Source organism: Liolophura sinensis, chromosome 1 (assembly GCF_032854445.1).
Source record: "Liolophura sinensis isolate JHLJ2023 chromosome 1, CUHK_Ljap_v2, whole genome shotgun sequence".
Classification (NCBI taxonomy): domain Eukaryota; kingdom Metazoa; phylum Mollusca; class Polyplacophora; order Chitonida; family Chitonidae; genus Liolophura; species Liolophura sinensis.
In genome coordinates this window covers 46518529-46540485 of record NC_088295.1, presented here as the reverse complement: position 1 = coordinate 46540485, position 21957 = coordinate 46518529, and the positions used below count along the sequence as shown (strand labels likewise).

Sequence of the window (21957 nt, the reverse complement as noted above, 5' to 3'; positions counted from 1 at the left end):
TATTTTTCATTTTACTTTAATTTCATTCCTCTCTATTAACTGCAATCCACTGAATATGGTGATATATTAATGATCATAATTAAATTTCAGAATTCGTGACTTTACTGTGTCTTTTTCCTTGGTTATATACTAGAATGTAAATCTTTCAGTACTTCATGTATTGAGCTGATCATCGTATAGTGAACCTCAATATAAACTCCTCAATATAACGCATTGCCACGTCAACTCTGAGGCAATTACAAATTATTACACACCATACATTCACAAAATGTGAAAAGATTCTGTTAGGTACATGTATTTGTATTTGGGCTTCTTTTCAACTTGCTGTTTGTATTAAGTGGAACAAGGTAATCTGATTGAAAAGGGCATTGGTGTTACTTTTGGCCATTGCGCTGGTCAGTCCCTGGATAACATGGAGTTCAATATGTGCATCATTTATAACTGTAATTCTTCAAACTTCTTGCACATTTGCAAGGTGTTTGCTTGAGTATATTCTTAAGGCATTATTCTGTGTAGACTGATAAAATTACTCGTTTTGTGAAGCCCTGAAAATGGTCAATCCAACCAATCTGGTTTTGTCTCCCAAATCAAATTATAAATGTGCATAAATTGGACTGAAAGCTGTTCTTTTTCATATGCAGAAAGGTTGAAGAATTAGGGTAGAATTTATATTGTAAAAGTAATGGTATTGAGTAATTTGGATCAAAAACCTGAAAGATTTATATGTACATGTATGGATATATGTTTGTATGCTTTGGGTTTTTATGTCATACTTAACGATTTTTCAGTCATGATGAGGAGTCGTTAGGTTCTTGTGCTGTGTCTTCTTGTGGCAGGCCGAGTCCAAGCCCCCAAAGTGCTGCCGCCACTGAAGACACCATCACTATCATGCCGAAGACACCAGACCTGACACCCCACCCAGTCTGAGTGACATTATACTGACACTGGGCCAAGGAGTCCTGTTTCCTTGCTCTAATCTCTCAGTGTCTCTGACAACAACAAGTACAGTTTTTAAAGTCTTTGGTTTGACCCAATCTGGGTTTGATCCCAGGTCTCCCGACTTCCAGGCAGATACTCTATTAGGCCCCCAAAGCAGTTGTATGTTAATTTTTAATACATGACATAAGGAGGTGTTAAGTAGCTGAGATTAATACATGTAAATGTAGCTTATGAAAGGTTTATTATTTGAAGATTATCTACATATAACCTACAAAAGGGTTCAAAATTTAGTTACAAAATATCACTGACCAGTACGGCCATTCTGTGTCCTTTAATAGAGGTCTACTTTTTAAATAAAGGAAAACATGATCATTAAACTGTTGCACAATGATGTTTATCTACATGAACAAAAGTGGTGTATACTACGCATTTAGTAAAAGCCATGCTTTGAGATGATTGGCATGGGTACCTTTAATCTTCAAACTTTTTGCATAAAAAAGAGCAACTTTCAGTGCAATTTATCCACATTTTTCATTTGACTTTGGAGACAAAACTACATTGGACAGACTGGGCAGTTACAGGGCTTCACAAAGAGTATAATTTTATCAGCCAACACAGAATAATTCCAACCCTTCAGAATATGCTTGAATAAACACCTTGCAAACATGCGAAGAAGTTGAAGTATTACTGTATGTGTACGGTTACTGGGAACTGAAGTAAACATTGGTGTAAATTTACATTCCAGTCGAACCAGTGCTTGTTGTAATACATGTATCTCCTGACCAAATTCCGCTGGCCGCAGAGCAGCAAACCAGTGTTGTTGTGAAGCTTCATTGCTGCACAGTGATACACATTATGGTTTTATGTTTATAAATCCAGCGCGGAGGCTCTCACCAATGCGGTCGCTCTGAGCTCATGCTGGCATCCTCTCCGATCATGCAAGGGGGAAGATCTTTCAGCAACCTGCAGTTGGTCGTGGGTTTACCCAAGGCTCTTCTGAGTTTCCTCCCACCATAAAGCTGGCTGCCGTCGCATAAGTGAAATATTCTTGAGTACTGCATAAATCAGCAATCAAATAAATAAATCAAATGTAAATTAATGCCAGGTTGCTGACAGTAAGAAGATGTTGCAATATAGTAAATGTCCCAAAGTTTTATCATATTCTCTGTGTCCAAATTCTCACACATCTGTTTTAGCACTTCGTAATACATGTACAGTAAACACATACATGTACTCACTGGCCTTAATATACTTTAGCCCTAATTGCACAGTTGGTAGAGCGTCCGCTTCAGGAGAGGTACATCCAGGGTCAATCTTGGGTCGAGTCACACCTAAGACCTTAACGCACACATAGCATTGGCGTTTAGCATGAAGGGGATAGTACATCAACTGGTTGACCCGTATCAGTATAATGGCTTGGGCGTTGCGGCTTACTTGCCTTTGGTAAGGCGTCTCAGTGAAGCAGCACTAGATAAAGGAAATCCATCCTGCAACAAGGAGGCACATTACATGCACTTGTCATATGAAAAATTGTTGAGTATGACATTAAACCCCAAGCAATCACTCCCTCTTTAATATACTTTATAATAATTCACCACTGGTTTTGCTTTTATGATGAATTTGTGTCTTCATTACAAACGCATCATTTGCTACATGTATCAGGTAAAAACCTGGCATCTGTCATGTTTGGCTTCATTCATGTGAAGATATACCTGTTTCTAGGACTAAAATAACTATTCCGACACGGTATGAGAGCTTAATTTCTGTAATTATCCCTGACTCTACAGATGTTCCATCACGAAGTCTCCTGTTTTGCATGTACATTGTAGCTCATATTAAAATGTCAGCATACAATGTAGCTCTAGATACCTTAAAGCCACTACGAAACAACGTCTTAAGGGGAATATTCTCTATGCTTTGAATAAAGATAATAGATGAAAAACAAAAAAACTGCCGCATTTTTGATATAAGTAGCTGCTATGAAGCTATATGATGAGTTTTAGGTGATGCTTTAATAGCCACACGGCCTACATTCTTTGTACATGTACATATAGATGTTTGTATAGGTATGTATAGATGTACATGTGTATTTATGCTCAGTTGCGCAGTGAGAACACATATCAGGTTATAATGTGTACATAAGACAAAGGCTTATCATACACTGCACCACAAAGTCATAGGATTCAGCCTGTGCGTAACAAAGCCTACATTAAATAAGTAAGTAGTAACTAAAACATGGCCCACAGCCATTAAGTGGCTTGTGGGCATACAATTGTTGAGATAAGTGATCAAGGGCTGGGCTATTTGTTTGTCAGGAGTAGGGAAACTGCAGACATCTGAGTAATGTATACTATATGCATTTATGTATATATTGCCCAACAGAAGTTTTACAGTACACTCAGTTGTACATGTATACAGATAGGATGCAACTGGTTCTGTTGAAGATGTCCTGTAAGTATATGTACAAGCAGTGGCTGTGAGTAGTGTATCCATTATGGAGAAATCTTTAGAAATAAAGATAATAAAATGTATTGAGTTGCAATTTTCACTTATTTCAGTATATTTCACACTTGTGAATATTTCATTCAAATATTGATAGTCACTCAGGTTTTTGAGGTGCGGCAAATACCACAGCTTGGTATCAGGCATGTATCATTTTACAAACCTTTAATCTTTACATATATGTTCTATGTTTAAAGGTTTTCTTAGTTTCCTTTCTGTTATTTTTGGAAGTGTATGGATGTCCTCATATCAGTCATCGACATGTGCATATGTTAACCAAGACAACAGCTGTAAATTGTAGTCCATCTTTTATTCAATATCGTCTGTGCGTATGTATACAAATAAATAATTATACATCAACACATGTGTATCAGCACTGATCTCCTTCCTTAGTTTCCTTGTTAACTGGTTTAACGCAGCTGTGACATAGGCATTGCATATCAACCTGACTCAAAACTGCTGGCTGAGCAATATTCATAGTTTTGCAGTGAGGCCATAGAAATATTTGAACAAGTAACAATATTAGATGAAAGAATTATTCAGAGTGAAAGTCGTTATAACTGTCAACATCTATTTGTGAATTAATCTGGAATCAACATACAAGACTCCAGATGTAAATGATGTTCAACTGTTTATATCTTGGGTTGACCGTCATGGCTCCTGGTCATTTAACTTTTCTGACGCATAAATGACATTGAATTATAGTGATGTCTGACTCATTGAGAATTTCACAGGAGAATTTTTGACCGTCGTATAAGTGATTGATTGTTTTACCTTCCCTTGCGATTTTAGGCTTGGTTGATCCTGTATTAAAATATTTAATTGAAAGACATGATGATGTGTTGATTTGGCTTACTAAATCCAGGTGTGTCACACTAGCTGTGTCATTTCCTATATACAGCCACGTGTACACCTACATGTAGTATCACATGTATGAGTCATGGATAATCCAACGTTATACAAAACGCACCAGTTAGGACATGTATGGTTGATATGTAGGAAGGCCTGTCAGCAACTTGTGGATGGTCATGGGTTTTCCCTGTGCTCTGCCCGGTTTCTTTCCACCGTAATGCTGGTTGACGTCGTATAAGTGAAATATTCCTGAGTACGGCATAAAACACCAATCAAATAAATAGATAAATTAATACATGTCTGGTTGGTAGATTTGTCCCTCGGAAATGAGGCAGATGTGTAAAACATACGCTTGTGGAAGAGCAATTTCAGTGAGATTTATGCATCATTTTAATGTGATTTTGGTGACAAAACTGTATTGGTTGGATTGGCCAGTTTTAGGGCTTCACAAGAAGTATAATGTTATCAGTCAACACAGAATAATGCCTTCAGAATATGCTTGAATAAACACCTTGCAACCATGTGAAAAGGTTGAAGAATTACAGTACTGGTACCTAAGGTTACAAATTTTGAGACAAGCATGAAAAATGTCCAGAGTTTGCAGCTGTTTGATGAGGTGAACCATTCGATGAGAGCTGAGTATAGTGATACACATACAGTATGTGCATATATATACATACATACATACATACATACATAGCCGGCCTAACTCTTCAAGGCATGACTGACAAATCTTAAATCTTATTTATTAAATCAAACTAATGTGTTGAAGATTCCCGGTGTTTATATTTATGTGGGAATTTTGTTAAGAACGGATTTGATACCCGAAAATGTTCTTGTTAGGGTACTTATTTGAAAGCTTGTATAGTACAGAAGCGGACTTCTAGTACTGTGCATATATTTTATGTTTTCTGTTTTAATAAATCTGTTCATTTGCAAGTCTGAACATTTTGTTAACTTTATTTGTTAGGTGGGCTGACTGCATGAGCTTGTTTTTTCACCTGCATAAATACATATAGTTAAACTCTGCAGTAATTATCTTCATCAGAAACTTACGTGTACATTGTTTGTCACTCATGTAGTCAATCAGTCAGTGTAATTGTACTAATTTTCACCACATGACACCTACGTGCAGCTAATCTGAGCTAATCACATTTTGGTTAGCACAGTTTCATAATGTTTGGTAATTTTTTTTTTTTTTTTTAAATGTATATGCTGTGAATTACATAAATGTGCTTGCTTATTCTATCATAAGCAGCCTTATTATTATACTGTTATTTTCTTTTTTTTCTTTTGTAGGGTTCTCCTGGGAATGGTCTTCTTTTCTTAGGCCCTTGTACATCTGTGCACCCATGTGACTGCCTATAAAGACACTGTGGCAAGCTGTACGGCCCCATGCACAGCCAACCTAAGCTAAGAACTGTGAACTTTAGCAGCATTAATAGCCCCAAGAAGACATGGACTACCTGTAACTGTAGAAAATGACCTCGACCGCGGAACTGTAGCATGGCAAAACGTACTCGCTGGAATCCTGAAGGCCGACAGTGCGAATCATAGATTAATGTATTGGATGCTCATAAATCTGGAAACCAAAGTAACGTCAGTGCTTGAACCAACACCGAGTGACAAAGCAACAAATGTGAGATCAGTGCTTGGACCAAAACCGAGTGACAGGCAACAAAAGTGAGATCAGTGCTTGGACCAAAACTGAGTAACAGGCAACAAAAGTGAGATCAGTGCTTGAACCAAAACTGAGTGACAAGCAACAAAAGTGAGATCAGTGCTGGAACCAAAACCGAGTGACTGACAAGAAAATTGACACCAGTGCTGGAACCAGGATTGAGTGACTGGCACTCTGAAAAGCAATGTGAATACTGCAACCAAATGAATCTTGCACTGTATTAAGAAAAAGCATGTGAATACTGCATTGTATTCTCCACCAGAATGCTGCTAAGTAGAAACTAGGTGAAAGATACAAGTACATACAGTGAAACCAGAATGACTTGAATCCTTAGAGCCAGTGCTAAAACTAAGTCTGTGTGCAAGGAATAGAGCGAAGTAAAACGCAAGAACAGGAAAGTTTCACATGTCTTGGAAGGATCTCTGCGCATAATACTGAGGCATAGGAAGCCAGGATTTCTGTGAAATTATGTGTGGCTTCTCTCTTAGGTAATCTTGACCTGGGAAACTTGAGGAAGTTTTTGAGGTTCTGATTCATACACTTGCATATCCATGGTATGTTTCTGTCGTGCTCAGAACGAGAGGGTCTTGATCGGACTTTGTTTTACAGTTGAAAAGAAAACTTTTTTTGTCATGGTGAAAAATAGTTGTGAAGTTTGATATCACGCTGGCAGTAGCTCTTTTTGCGCACTGCAAATTTAAAAATATTTTTGGTGTGTTTTTATTATTCTACAAGATATCATCTACATGATCTGTATGGTTTATATATATAAAGTGTGCTGGCACAGCTATTGCCGTACTTTTGTACGGCCTTCATGTTAAACTGTTCAAGGAAGTGTGTATCGGTTGGAGTGCAAACTTTTATGTGTGTATGTCTGTTTTGGGATATGCCAATGGTGCAATAAAATTTAATTCTGTGTGAAGAGCTCAGATAGGGGAGCTCACTCTTCAGTACGTGTCAAAATGACAGGGAAAACCTCCAAGTGCACAAAAGAAAATGTGTTCAAGGTTGCTGCTGTCACCACGGTGATTCTGATCATCCTGCAGTTTGGTGTCAGTTCGATTTTTTACCAGTATTACCATCCTTTGGCTGTGTTAGTGTCATCGAAAATTGCCCCTGTTGGTAAACAGAACTCTTCAGGAGAATTTGTAGACATTAGAGACTTCATTGTCAGCGGACAGTTGCGACACAAGGACCGTTTGGGCATAGCTAGTCCCTCACTAAATGCCAATGCCAGCTTACCAAGGAAAGACGAGGCTTGTCCTTTTATACCACCAAATTTACGTAAGTCAAACTTACATATATCTTGATTATACTGGTACTATAGGTCCTACCTGCATTTTGTATCTATACTACATGTAGTAGAAATGCTGGTTTAAATTTTACTCTGCGTGTAGGGGATACTTTATGTATTATCCTAGAACCTCCAATGTGGTCACGATGAGTTCAAGTCAAGCTGCCTTCCTATCGTCCTATATGGGAAGGCCTGTCAGCAATCTGCAGATTGTTATGGGTTTCCCCAGGGTTCTGCCAGGTTTCCTTCGCTGTCTCTTCATGCTGAGGCCTTCAGTCGCAGGAAGCCTGGCAGTCAACAGTTAAAGTTATGTACATCAAGCATTCAAATATTTGTCCTTCAGCAAGCTTTCCAATATTACCTGTTCTGAAGGAGAAAATGTGTGCATACCATGCCTGAAAGGTCATTTTCTGAATTGATCATACTGAAGGCTTGGCAGAGCTTATATCATGTACACTGATCATATATATAAATTTCATCATCTGTTTGTACGGTTTTGTTCAGTAGCAGAGTCTACATGCATGTCTATATAAATAGCACATTCATGAAAGCTGATGTGTTGACATGGTTTGCCATGCAAACACGGCATGCAAGTGATTGTAGACATACATTTAGATCCAGGACTTTGGTGATTGAAGACCAGTTACATGTACATATGCTGTTACATATTTGTATTACAGGTAAATGCTACATACCCTAATTAATCAGCCTTTTCAATCGCGTATGCAACCAACATTTTGACACATTCTGAGAGAACAATGGGTTGTACAGATATAATTTGCACAGTTTAATGAAGCATGTGTATTAATTGAGAAAAAAAATAATTTTAGTGTTGTTTCCATGGTAATTGTTTGCATAAATTCAACTAACTTAAAAAAAGTGATTGAGTTTGTAGAAGATTTAAAGTGCTGTATATTTAATGTGTGCCATATTTATGACTGTCATCAGAGTGAATTCAGCATATTTCTTGTTTTCTCACATCAGGTGGGGCAGTGTCTGTGGACAAATCCATAAAAAGCTACGATGAAATAAAGGCTAACTATCCCGATCTATTGCCTGGTGGCCGATGGAAACCCAAGGACTGTGTGTCTCGTCATCGTGTTGCCATTATCATCCCATATAGAGACCGAGAAGCTCATCTCAAAGTCTTTCTGCAGCACATGCACAAGTTTTTACAAGACCAACAGCTGGATTATGGCATATATGTCATAGAACTGGTAAGGGAAGGCACAAAACTGGTAAGGGTGAGCACAAAGCCTGTAAGGGTGGGTGTAAAAATGGTAAGGGTGGATGTAAAACTGATAAGGGTGGGCATAAGATTGGTAATGGGGCATAGAACTCTTGAGGAACGCCAAGGATGGTAAAGTGGGGTATAGAACTGACAAGGAAGTGCATAGAATTGGCATGGAAGTGCTTAGAACTGATAATGAAGTGCTTAGAACTGATAATGAAGTGTTTAGAACTGATAATGAAGTGCATAGAACAGATATTGAAGTGCTTAGAACTGATATTGAAGTGCATAGAACTGACAAGGAAGTGCATAGAACAGATAATGAAGAGCATAGAAGGGATAAAAGGGGCCAATAAGTCGTAAGTGAGCTAGGGCATAGAACTAACAAAGCAGCACTTTGGGGTTATTAAAGGTAACATGGCTGTACTTACATCGTGGTTGTCATGGTTATACACTTAGCTTTCATCTTAACCATGGTTGTAATATCCATGTTATAAATCAATCATCCAAGTCACAAGACATGCACATGTATGTTTCTTAAAGCAGGACTTGTTTTCCCTGGGCTCTGCCCGGTTTCCTCCCACCATAATGCTGGTCACGGTCGTATAAGTGAAACGTTATAAATCAATAAGCGTAGTTACGAGACATGTACATGCACATGTTTTTTCTTTTAAGGTAGGACTTGAGGCAATGCCGATGTGCATGAGCCAGTTTTTCCTTGTACTCTTTCAGGAAGCACCAACAAAACTTTACTGAACTAAGTTTGATAATGAAGTTAAGAATTGTGTCAAATAGACTAATTATTTTCTGCAGTTTCAGGCAAAGTTGAATTCAGTTGTGTTTAATAATGAGGAATAATGTTTTGGTGATGTGTAAGGTAATACCAATATTTAAAAGTTCACTTACAAATAAAATATAAAGTTTAGTAATGGCAGTAGTTTTTAAGTTAGATTGATCTTTCGTGCTGTTTCAGGCAATGTCAACAGGCAATATCAACAGGCAATGTCAACAGTTAATGCCAACAGAATCAAGTTCACTACATACATGTGTAATGGAATTTGGGTTTCGATTAAATTATCGTTTCTGCTGTTTCAGGCAATGCCAACAGAACCAAGTTCAGTACATACAAGTGTAACATGTGGAATTTGGGTTTCTTTTAAACGATCCTTTGCTCTGTTTCAGGCTATGCCAACCAAGTTCAATAGAGCAATGTTGATGAACATTGGGTTTGTTGAAGCGTTGAAGCTGTATGACTACCAGTGCTTTGTTTTCCACGATGTGGATTTGATACCAGAAGATGAGAGGAATATATATTCATGCCCTGAACAGCCCAGGCACATGTCTGCTGCCGTAGACACCATGGGCTACAGGTAATAAACTGCTGTTCCTAGTCAGGGTGTTCCGCTATGAACATTCACAAAAAAAAAACACAAAATAGTGTTACTTTTGTTGCTCAACCTTTTTACACATGAAAGAGCAACTTTCAGTGCTATTTATGCACATGTTTGTTTTTATTTTGGAGACAAAAACTTCGGATTGGTTGGAAAGAAAAGTAAAATTTTATCAGATTACATCAGAATAATGCCATCGAGTATCCTCAAATAATCACCTTGCAAACATGCTAAAAGGTTGAAGAATTACAGTAATTCAAGGAATGAAATCATTCCACCCTGTTATTATTGACATCAGAAGGTCATGTCATAAACGAACGGTAAAAACCATATCAACAATGTTTTGTGTATTTTTGAATTCGTAATAACACGGTGAACCTGGTAAAGTCAAGAAAGCTTAACACCAGAGATGTTTCTTTGATTCTGCCAACGTTCACATGCAAACACTTTTTAGGATTTTTTTTTTTTTTTTTATACTTCAACACTCACATGGCTATTTTCCCAGAAGAAAGTGTCACATAGGTATGTGTTATCTGCTATCTGTTTAATACACCTGTTGATAGCATACAATGGCTGAATTACTGACCTTCCACACATAATGATTTAATCCTTTGGATTAACACCGTGCGTTTTTCACGTACATGTACAGTTCTTTGATGTAAATTGGCTTGGCCTCCTATGACTATCCAAGTTTGAATCTACTTTTGATTTAGAAAGTCTTTATGTCTACCATTGCTGTTTGCAGGCTACCTTATGAGGCTATATTTGGAGGGGTTAGTGCATTGACCAAAGATCAAATGAAAAACGTAAATGGTTTTTCAAACAAGTTTTTTGGCTGGGGTGGAGAAGATGATGATATGCACAATAGGTAAGTGTGTAACTGTTAAAATCCACTTGCTTGACCAGTTAAATGCAACATCTGCATACACTGTAGTTTTTCAGTGATAAAGTTTTAAAATCAAAGGAACACTATGCTGATTTGTCTCTTCAAGGCTGCTTGAATCACCCGGAAAATCTCCCCATATACTTGTAGACGTACATGAATTATTGTTCTTTTGTAGTGGATTGCATTTCAGCAGTTTAGGTTTCATCAAAGATGGCTGTTGAAAATGAGATACATTGAAATACATTGGTTTAAGAAAATGATCTACACCCAAACATGTCACCCTGAGAAGTTTGTTCCACAGTCTTTCAATTACAAGGACACACGAGATACGGGTTCAAGTCTGGAATTGGACAGGGAATTCGTTGATTCCCATGCTTTTATTACATGTATTCATGATGGGGTCTTAAGTGACCCCATAAACGGTTGACAGTGCTCTTTGGGCCGTTTGAACAATCTTAACTGTTCACTTATTTCCATCGGTACAGCGTGCATATGTGAATGTCACACATTGGTAAATTTGTCAGTTACTTGACAAAAGTCGGTGGTTTATCCCAGGCACTTCATTTTCCTCCACCCATAAAACTGACAGCCATTATATTAATGATAAATTGATGAGTTTGGCATTAAACAACTAACCGATACATAAATAAAGTGTAGATTTGTTGTTATATTGCTTTTAATACAAAATGATAATTGGATAATGTTACCCTGAGGTTTAAACCCCACAAATCTCCAACCATTCACCACATCTTCTATTTCCCTTTTCTGATATTTTCTTTCAGGATTGTAGCAAAGGGCTATAAAATTATACGTTATCCAATAAAAGTGGCTAGATACAAAATGCTGTCACACAAAAAAGATAAAGCCAATCCTGAAAGGTAAGACGTCTTTCAAGAACGGTAAATTCTGATTAAGGTACTATATACTTATACATGTATATAATAACTGCTAAGTGATTTCACTAAAAGTCTCTCCAGCTGTATGTGGGAAGGTCTACCAGCAAATCGCGGATGGCTGTGGGTTTTCCCCAGGTTCTGCATGTTTGCCACCCACCATAATGTTGGTCGCTTTCTTATAAGTGAAATATTCTTGAGTATGGTGTAAAACACCAATGAAATAAATAAATAAACACAGTGAAAATGTTTAAAGGCAGATTAACTTGTCACTGATTAATTTACAATGAAGATTGAAAGTTTTTGTGTATGTGACACTCATGTTTTGTTTTTACCAAAAACTAATCTGTTTAAAAACGTCAAAACAGTTGAAAAAAGACAGTTTTAACTGTTTTGTTGATTGTTAGCATTTTAGAGAATGATGTTACAACTGCCACTTTTTTAAACACTTCTAGAAAGAAAAAAAGGGAAATTTATAAAAAAAAGTTTATAGTATACCTTCAGGTTAAGTCCTGTTAACATTATCATAACCGTGTCCTCCGTGGTCGAGCAGTCCACGTTGCCCGAGTTCAGATAACCAGCACGAGACAGTCGATGTTGAGAGTTCAAATCCAGCTCACATTGGCTTCAGTATATATCAGGAGGTTTCTCAGAAGTCATGCCAGTAGGTGTGTCCAGGTTTGTCAGGTATGTGAAGGGTGAAAAGTGCAGCCGTTTTTCACCAGCTATGTAAAGGCACTGGGTTCCTTGACCTGTGAAGCCTGAAGTATTGTAGAAGTGAAATATTCTAGACAGGTGAAATATTCTAGACTGGTGAAATATTCTAGACAGGTGAAATATTCTAGACTGGTGAAATATTCTAGACAGGTGAAATATTCTAGACTGGTGAAATATTCTAGACAGGTGAAATATTCTAGACTGGTGAAATATTCTACATCAGTGTATCATCTCGTTGAGTGAGATGCGCTGTTCAAGTCCAGTTCTTGAAGGCTTTGACATTGCACAATTTATCCTAATTCTTCAACTTTTTCAACAACTTCTGCAACCAATATTTTGAAACATGCGGAAAGAACAATAGGGTGTAGAGGAACAATTTGCAGAATTTTATGAAGTAAAATGTGCCTTCGGAGAAGTAAAATGTGCCTTCGGAGAAACCTCCTGATATATACTGAAGCCAACGTGAGCTGGATTTGAACTCGCAACATCGACTGAAGCTTGCATCTTTAATGACACAAACAAATCGTGTTTTAATAGCATCATTTTTATGATAATTGTATGCATAAATTCATCTGAAAAAAAGTGCTTTAGTGGTTGAAAAGGTGGAAGTTTTACAATATGTTTGACACTGTACTGTTTATTTTGATGTTGAGCAAATTCCTTCAGCTGTATAATATATATTCTATCTACTCTCCCACATCTCATGATTTGAATAGTGGCACTCTTGTCATGTCAGATCTACATGTGGCATGATACGGTGTGGATTGTCTTTTCAGGATGGGTCTTTTATATCAGGGCCGAAAGCGCTTCGCCTCTGATGGTTTAAATAGTTTAAAATACAAAGTGAATAAAGTTGAGCTGAGGCCTTTGTACACCTGGGTCTATGTGGAAATAAATGAAGAGGAAGTGAAAAAGGTAGGTGAAAACAGCTACATTTACAAAAGATAGGTGTAGAAGCATTGAGCATTCTTATTTTTTCGGTAACCTATCGAATGACATTTTTACAGAGAGTGTTCAAGGTGACTCCTTTGCAGAAGTGTCATGCATTTTCCGTGAAATGTCATTGAAAACTCTTTTGGTGATTTCAAAAGCCTTATTAAGTTTTGTATTTCTAAGTGTTTGTCAGTTGGACAGTTTGGACTGGAGTTAGATGTGTTTCAGAGGAGTTTCTAATGGATGGCTGAACAAAAACTAGTACATAAAACTGATCTTTTGATGACAGTTGAGGGTTGAAACCTAAACCTAAACCTGAAAAGGGCAAGCTTTTTAGAAAATCAACCAAGTTGAACTATCGTAGTTTAGGCTGTGTGTTAATCTCTGAGTCTTTGTTTTATAAAAGTATAGTAGAACTGTTCTTCCCAGGTTCCCACCTTCCCTTTCTGTTTCCGGAATGAAGATCATTACGTGATATAATTGTAAGGCCGTCATTAAAATATTTTCACAGGGTATTACCTGACTGACCCTTCAAAAACAGCCCATTCTAAAGATTTTTTGAATAAAAGTTATTTTTCTTATTTTGGTTGGTGGTTTGTTCTTCTCCCTCTGGTAATTTCTTTAAAAACTTCTTCATTAGCCAGAAGACAAAAAAAAATAGAATTGCCATCCATCCTAACCTATTTGTTCTGGTAGGGTTGGTTTACACCCAACAAAGAAGAGTCAAGAAGTGTTTTCAAGGATAGCCTGTTAAAGCAAGGTGTAGAACACTAGAGTGAAGTAAATTGATTTCACCTTTGCGAGAGCTGTTTGTCTGTTGTATGAGATGCTCAGACCCTGATGTTCAGAAAACCACCATGGTGGCTGAGCAGTACTTTAGGCCTGACATCACCATGGTAATTCTTTGTGCAGAGATCTACATCCTCTATGTGTAACAGGTTACATTTCTGCTAAAAAAAATGCAGGTTTTGATGTTTTGAGGTTATCACAACACGGTTATTTCTGTCTGTGCTGTGAAGTGGCCATTTTGGGGTATAGTAGTGCTGCTCACCTGCGTTGCAGGTATACCAGGGCTACCTTCGGAACTGTTTGTAGAGTAGCATTAGATTAATTTCAAGTACGGAAAAGTGTAGAATTTAAATGTAAATGAAATCAATGTCAAGATGCAAAACTGATACAGTTTGTCACAGATGGCAAAATTTCACTTGATACTGCCTGATTTTTACCCATCTTGGGAGAGATACCTTCTTTCGGGACACAATGAGAATTTGTGTATTTAAGAAAAATCTAATGCCTGTGTTGTTATTTTTGCAGTTAATAACATCCTGTGCCACTTGAGAGTCATAATTCAGATGGTTTCTATATCTGATTTTGGATAACTACCATTCTAGTATATAACCATCCATATTGAATTTTAAAGTGGTGATTTTGTGCCACAAATGGATAAGACGATGCTTTGGTACATTGTAGCTTCAAAACCACATGAATCAGTAGATGGGGAGACGGTGCTGTTAACTATCTACAAACAATCAAACTCACACATTAACAGTTCAAGCTGGACTTGTCTGATCAAGACACAAGCCTTGTGTGACACACGAGTGTTTGTTTTGCTGAAACAGGTTATTTTTTTTTTTGTTGTTTTTGAGGTGTCTGTCAATATTCCAAGTAAGGATTATGACAATTTGACAATATTTTTAATCAGAAAATAATGTTTTTACAATTTGGCTTAGACAACATGAAGCCTTCATGGGAGGAATATGTGATCTTAAACACTTGGTCCTTTTAAAAGAATTGTGATGAGAGAACTTCCTTGTTGTCTAAAGAGTGTGTTAGGTTTCTTGTGTCTGAACAAATTTCTTGACACCAGTATTAAATGAAATGATCCTGTTTACAGCATCACATAACTCTCTGGTTTTGCGGTCAAAGCTTTCCCACCACAACTGATCCCATCCTGATCATTAAGCTTGCAGGCATTCATGCAGTTTCTTGCTGGGGCTTTAGGTTTACAGCACAGGCCGTTGTATCAATCCTATAGGCCCAGTCATACTACTGTAAGTGTACTGAATATATAAAGAATGACATGGTCGGAAACAAAGTTTTACCGATTTTAGAAATAAAGCATTTTACACTCATCTGTACATCATGGTGTCCTGTGAGCCTCAAGCAGCCTGTAATTTGTTGGAAATATCCACCACCTGGACAGAATCCATCAGATCCATCAAAAATAGATTAGTGCTTTATCTGGATGCTGCGCCATTTTGTTCTGTCGACTCTGTCCCAGAATGCCAGGCGGTTAAATTTTGATGTATTTTGTCCATATTGTGGATAATGTGGACAAACTGTTGGCGATGTAAAACAAACCACAAGGTAGAGATGAGTGTTAAACTCGGAGAAATACTTTATTTCTGTAATCGGCAAAACATTGTTTCCAACCTTGTTCTTCTTTATATACAGTACACATATATTGTAGTAGTATGACCAGAAATGTAGGACAGGCACGAGGGCCTGTGGTTTCAAGCCAGGACGTTTGTCAGGTACATTGGGTGAAGGGTCATGGGTTATCAGGGAACTCCGCTCATAAACTGATGTTCATCATACATGAAGTCAAGAATTCTTGAGTAAATAAAATAAAATCTCTGTTTGAAACTGAAAAAATACACACACTCTGATGAAAACTGTAAATCTTTTGTTCATTTTAATCTAGCAACTGGAAAAGGACCATGGTAATAATTTTGGTCATTCAATGTTTTGCTTGGAATGGGTAACTTTATTAATAACTGGAATGTGATTAAACATACATATATATCTTAACATATTAATCTCTTTGCCTTCCCCTGAGTGGAGGGAAAGCTGTTTTTTTTCAATAGGGATACTAAATGTGAGTATGCAGACTAACAGGCTCCCAAATGTATGGTTTGAGGAATATTGTAGTATTCTACACTTACATGTATTTTGGCTCAGTCGGTTAGCGCGCTAGCGCAGCGTAATGACCCAGAAGCCTCTCACCAATGCGGTCGCTGTGAGTTCAAGACCAGCTCATGCTGCCTTCCTCTCCGGCCGTACGTGGGAAGGTTTGCCAGCAACCTGCGGATGGTCGTGGGTTTCCCCCGGGCTCTGCCCGGTTTCCACCCACCATAATGCTGGCCGCCGTCGTATAAGTGAAATATTCTTGAGTACGGTGTAAAACACCAATCAAAAAAAAAAAAAAAAAAAAAAATACATGTATTTTGTAAGCTTTCAGATGTACATAAAAAGTAACACTGTATACATGTATTATGATGGCAGAGTGGTTAAACTCTTTATTTTGTTATCAAGTTACATAGGCTACATGTATACTGGAGAATTTTGGCAAAACATCAATCAGTGCAACTCCAGTCAAATTTTTGCTGTTATTTTAGAATAGGCGAAATAATTATTTTTCACAGAATATTAGCCTTATTCATGCATTTGTTTCTGTTATAAAATATGGTAATAAAGCTCCTAGAATTTACACATGTCCCACATCATAACTTTTTCAAACCTTAGAATAATTTTAATGTTGCAAATAGTACAGGTATTAGTTTAGTATTTAGTGAAATTTAATAATTTAAGCTGTTCTTGGTGAAGACAGAAAATTTAATTGTTTGGCCAATAAGGATTTATTTCCCCAAATCTCTGTTATAGCCTCTTTAAATATGCTATGGTATACAATGAGGATAAGATCAGAAGCTGTTTTGTAACTTTTGTAACTTAATTTTCGATTTTATAGAGTGAAATAAAAAAAAGTTTATAACCTATTATATGTGTGGACATGGAGCCCTTTGTAAAAATGTAAATGGTCACATTATAATCGGAATTTTCTTCTGAACATACATTGTTCGGCCACTTCTGAGGGTGATGATTTCAACTAAATGCAAGCAGATAAAGTTAAGAAACATTCATGTTTTAAGGGGAGATAACCAAACCTGTGTTTTGACTGGCTGGATCCCTCCTTGTGAGTTGGTAATGTTGATTTACCGTATAACAATGAAGTGTTCAAATTTTATTTATTTTTCCGTTTTTGATTTTGAAATTTTTTCATTTTATTTTGGAAAGCCATTAAAAATGGGGATGCTGTCTGGAATGTTTGCAATATGTAATATACATTCTGATGCCTTATATTTATTTGCACATCTTATGGTAAAATGGGGCATGACTTTTTATTGCTTGGGTGATAATGTTTAGCACAGTCGCTATAAAAGTCTTTGAAAGGGAAAGTAAGAGAATGCTATGTGAATAATGTAACTCCTTACTTAGTAGTTCGGGTGTCTCATTTGTCAGACAACCCGAAAGTTTGTAGAAGTCAGTGACACAAATTGTAACGAATGAATTCATGGTGCTTTTCTGGTTTGCCAGAGCGGATGTTTGTAGAAACCTTTATTTGCACGAGTTATTCATTTTGAGCATGAGCTATATTCTTGGGGACTATGGGTTAAAAATTTTTGAAAGAAATGATTAAATTATGCTCTATTTACATGTAAACGTCATGTAGGATCCAGAGGCCACATTCACAAAACGTTGTAAGTCATAATTTCTCGTATCTTTTTTTTTTCATGAAAGATGTTGTCTACGTTATAATGCCATAAGGCGATGTCATTTACGAGAAAATCGATTTACAAAGTTTCGTGAAAGTGGGCCCATCTCGCCTTGCAATGATTTTCATTAAAGATATTTAATGAACAGTATGAAACACCATCACACTGAGAAAGTGAAATGAGTGAATAATGGAAAGTCAACAACTTACGACACTGATTACTAAGATGTTTCTTTTGCAGGATGGTGGAGTAAATGGCAAAGTTTCACAATTTAATGACTATTTTAACTAAAATTTAGCATTATTCAAGCAAACATTTTGCTTAATTCTGATTGGTTCATCCACCTAAGAGGGCCACTGAAGTTCTTTTTGTTTGGAGCTTGAGTAATTTTTTATCATAAACACCCAAGTGTTGGCATGCATGGCATTATTTTAATTCCTTTTTGTTCTTTTGAAATTGCTTTTTTGCACATCAAACTTAAAGTGAAATTTGTTGTAATTTGTAAGTATCTATCTTAAATCTTCAACAAATTTGACCAGTAAAGTTTATGTATCCGATATGAAAACACAATTCGTACGATTTTGAAGACTACATGTCAAATCTTTTGTTCATATGTTTATTTTAGGCACATATGAATTTCATAGAACATATAAAATATGCCAGAATGCTGCACTGTGTGTATGGCTGTCATTAAATTTGAAGATTTATGTGACATGACATTGTCTTCCTTTTTCAGCTGTTCGTGGATGGCTCGTCCATCTGAAACATTCATGGATTGACATTGAAATGCCTTCCTATGTGTGGGAAGGGCTGCCAACAACCTGTGGATGGTCGTGGGTTTCTCCAAGCCCGGTTTCCTCCAACAAAATGTTGGCTGCTGTCATATAAGTAAAATATTATTGAGTATGGCGTAAAACTCCAGTCAAATAAATAAATAAACAAGCCCCTCCCCCCACCCCTCCCCAAAATTCTATCAGCTATTGTACAATCTCAGTTTACATGTATTTCTTTTATGTTTTTCAGAGCTAGCACATCGAAGACAGCCTAGAGTGTAATTCCAGAGACTACTGGGTGCATCAAAACCAGGAATTCTGACAGTGGCGTTCTTTATTTAATGACGAAATTACATTTAACTGTCCCATGACGTTCTCCAGCCTTTGTGTGTAGACCTGGAAAGAGGAAGGCTGTAAGTGGTTCACACAATACTTACCTGTTGACAAATGTCCCACATAGTCTTAGCTTTCACCTTGTTAGGAAAAATTGACATTGCTTCACCAAGATTGGTAACCAAGATGCCAGAGTGGTGATTTCAACGATCTTCAAGACACCACAAGTGTGGAAGTCAACGCTGATTGACAGGGGAAGCCATCAGTGATACCTGTTGATGGCAATGACACCATTTTGGTAGTGGTGATAATTTTGTCATTATATGCGGATGGTGCAATTGCCATTATTTATACTGATAGAGAAATTGTCAGCATTTGACAGCTGTGAACGATGCGTAGTGAGGTTGTCAGTCTCTACTTACAGTGTCAACATTTACAGATGCTGGAATTGTCAGCATTTACTGATGCTGGAATTGTCAACATTTACTGATGCTGGAATTGTCAACATTTATCGTTTTATCATTTGTCGTCATTTTCCCGTGGAAAAGTTGTCAGCATTTACAGATGCTGGAATTGTCATTTTCTCATAGAGAAGTTCTCAACATTTACAGATGCTGGAATTTTCGTCAGTTTCTCATAGAGAAGTTGTCAGCATTTACAGATGCTGGAATTTTCGTCATTTTCTCATAGAGAAGTTGTCAGCATTTACTGACATTGGTTCTATCAGCATTCACTGGTGATGGCTTATCATCATTCAATAATGGTGACAGATAGCAGTATTATCAGCATTCATTGACATTGGTAAGGGCTAATTGTTTGGAGTTAGGGGTTATTACAGTTAATTCTCAACTGATAGTCAGAGTACCAGTTTGTCACTTGCAGTGCAGTTCCTAACGCAGAACTATTAAAAGAGACCACCTCACAGCACTCGCACAAGATTTCTGGAAGCAAGAAGAGTGGAGTACGCAAAAGGCCATGTTCCCGCGGTTATATTATTATTGCTCATTGCCTTCTTATGTTAAAGTCTTTTCAAAGTGTCACAGCCAGAAGTTTGGTTGGCTGATAATTGACGTTGTTCAGGTAAAAAGACTTTTTCCTCATGAGATTTCAGACAAAAGACAGGTTCATGTGAGCTACTCTTGTCGGGCTGTACACTGACACAACAGACTGTTCAAACACGACAGACAGATCCTCAGGTTACTCCCTTGATGGCGTTTTCTATGACATCAGGCACCAGGAACGAGAAAAAATTGAAGAGGATTTGTGTGTGTTTTATGCTGAGATGGTGTGTAAATATACTGCCTGCTGTTGTACATCGTTGTTACGTGCAATAACAAGATGTGCTGTATGTTTGTGCATTGTGATTGTAGGAAAGTATATTGTATTAATGTGTGTGTGTGTGTGTGTGGCTGTTTGAAGAGATCTTTCTGAAACATGTACGAGCTAACAAATTTGCGGATGTTTTGTAAACTAAAATCAACGGAAGTAATGTGACATACGTCCTCTTCATTCTTTGGAGTGACAATTCATGTGTGAGTGCATTGTTAAAAGTCGGACAGACAGATGTAGCGTGCCTTTAACCTGTCAGAGGCTAATTAACTGTGACTAATTAACCTGTAGACCTGCATGCACATGTCCATGTGTGATAATTGGGTCAAGTGTCTGAACTACCACACAGGAAATTGCCTGCCTGCATGTCAATCTACAGAGTGCTACAGTGTTCACATGTTGTTGTTGTCAGACATTTATACAGGGCAGCGTGATGGATTCTAGGTAATGCGAGACAGTATGAGGTTTCCTGAGACTAGATCAGTAAAGGAAATTAACTATTGGTCATATGCACAAATGACAATAGGTACTCCTGATTCAGAATTACACGTAATGAAGGCTAGTGGAACATTACCCTATTTCTTCTAAAATTTGGGACACCTGGTCTGCTCATTTTAGCCAATACATGTAATTGTAGCAAGAATATTGAGTTTCTTTCTTCTCACATAGTTAGACCATCTAATGAACAACATACTCATAATCTTTTTCAAGAGGCTGGTAAAGAAATGTAGTATTCTGCTTTCAACACTACTAATATCCGTCCCAAATTTTAGAAGAATTAGAGTACCTGAAATGAAAAAGTATAAAAGTGTTCTACGAATGTGTGTTTGTTAAACTGGAGATGTTAGCTATGGGCAGCCTAGTAAGGACCAGGGGTTGATGAAATCAGTTGCTCATTTTGCCTGATTCTGATACTTCTTTATTGAATTTGAGAAGGTTTTTTGAGGTTAGTTTGGAAGATATGATGATATCCTACATGAAAAATTTATTAAAATCATTACGACATTTATTTGCCTCCGTATATACATCTAGACTTCAGGAGGCAAACTTTTAGGTTTACTTTAGGTCAAAATTTAAGAACTTGGATAGTATGCATAGTTTATGAGGTTTGAAACTGTGATAAATTTGCCTTATCATAACAATTACTAAGTGTTCCCAGTTTCAACTCGTTTAGTCTGAAATTGAGAATTTAAATAAATTTTCAAAATCGAAAAAAAAAAAAGAAAAAAAAGTGGAATCAACCCCAGGTACTGAAAATACAGGCATATCTCAACACATAAGATTCAGTAAAAGAGCTTTTCAAAAGAAATGTGATACATGCAGTCCCTTAACTCTTATTTTTGACATTTATTATGGTGTAGTCTAGAATAAAAATACAGTGTGTTTTATAATATATTATTTCTTTATAGTAAAAAGGTTAAATTCTCATGATATATTTGCAAAGATAAAAAAGGTCTTTGAGTATGTTTTTTGTCTTTCTCCACAAAAGGGAATAATTATACAGTGAAACAGCTGTGGTCCATTTGAAGCTTAATTTTGTTGCAAATGTTAAATAAGATGGACGACATCAAAATTTCCAGGTATTTATTAAAAGTTTGAGAGTATCATTAAACAACAATAAAATCAATAAACATTTAAAATTGCACCTCA

General features: G+C 37.0%; 1 protein-coding gene across 3 annotated transcripts in view; it reads left to right on the top strand.

Moving 5' to 3' along the window:
• Positions 1–20701, top strand: part of LOC135476702 (beta-1,4-N-acetylgalactosaminyltransferase bre-4-like) — a 37272-nt gene extending 16571 nt beyond the window's left edge. For 2 of the 3 annotated variants that reach the window (XM_064756819.1, XM_064756825.1), the window contains 8 exons: positions 5593–7258; positions 8253–8485; positions 9682–9869; positions 10636–10758; positions 11559–11654; positions 13163–13301; positions 16024–16042; positions 18896–20701. In XM_064756819.1, coding sequence (XP_064612889.1) covers positions 6937–7258; positions 8253–8485; positions 9682–9869; positions 10636–10758; positions 11559–11654; positions 13163–13301; positions 16024–16042; positions 18896–18927 — 1152 coding nt within the window. In that variant the 5' untranslated portion in view covers positions 5593–6936 and the 3' untranslated portion in view covers positions 18928–20701. The remainder of the gene's footprint in view (positions 1–5592; positions 7259–8252; positions 8486–9681; positions 9870–10635; positions 10759–11558; positions 11655–13162; positions 13302–16023; positions 16043–18895) is intronic. The other variant, XM_064756834.1, reaches the window with a different exon arrangement.
• The last annotated feature ends 1256 nt before the right edge of the window (positions 20702–21957 follow it).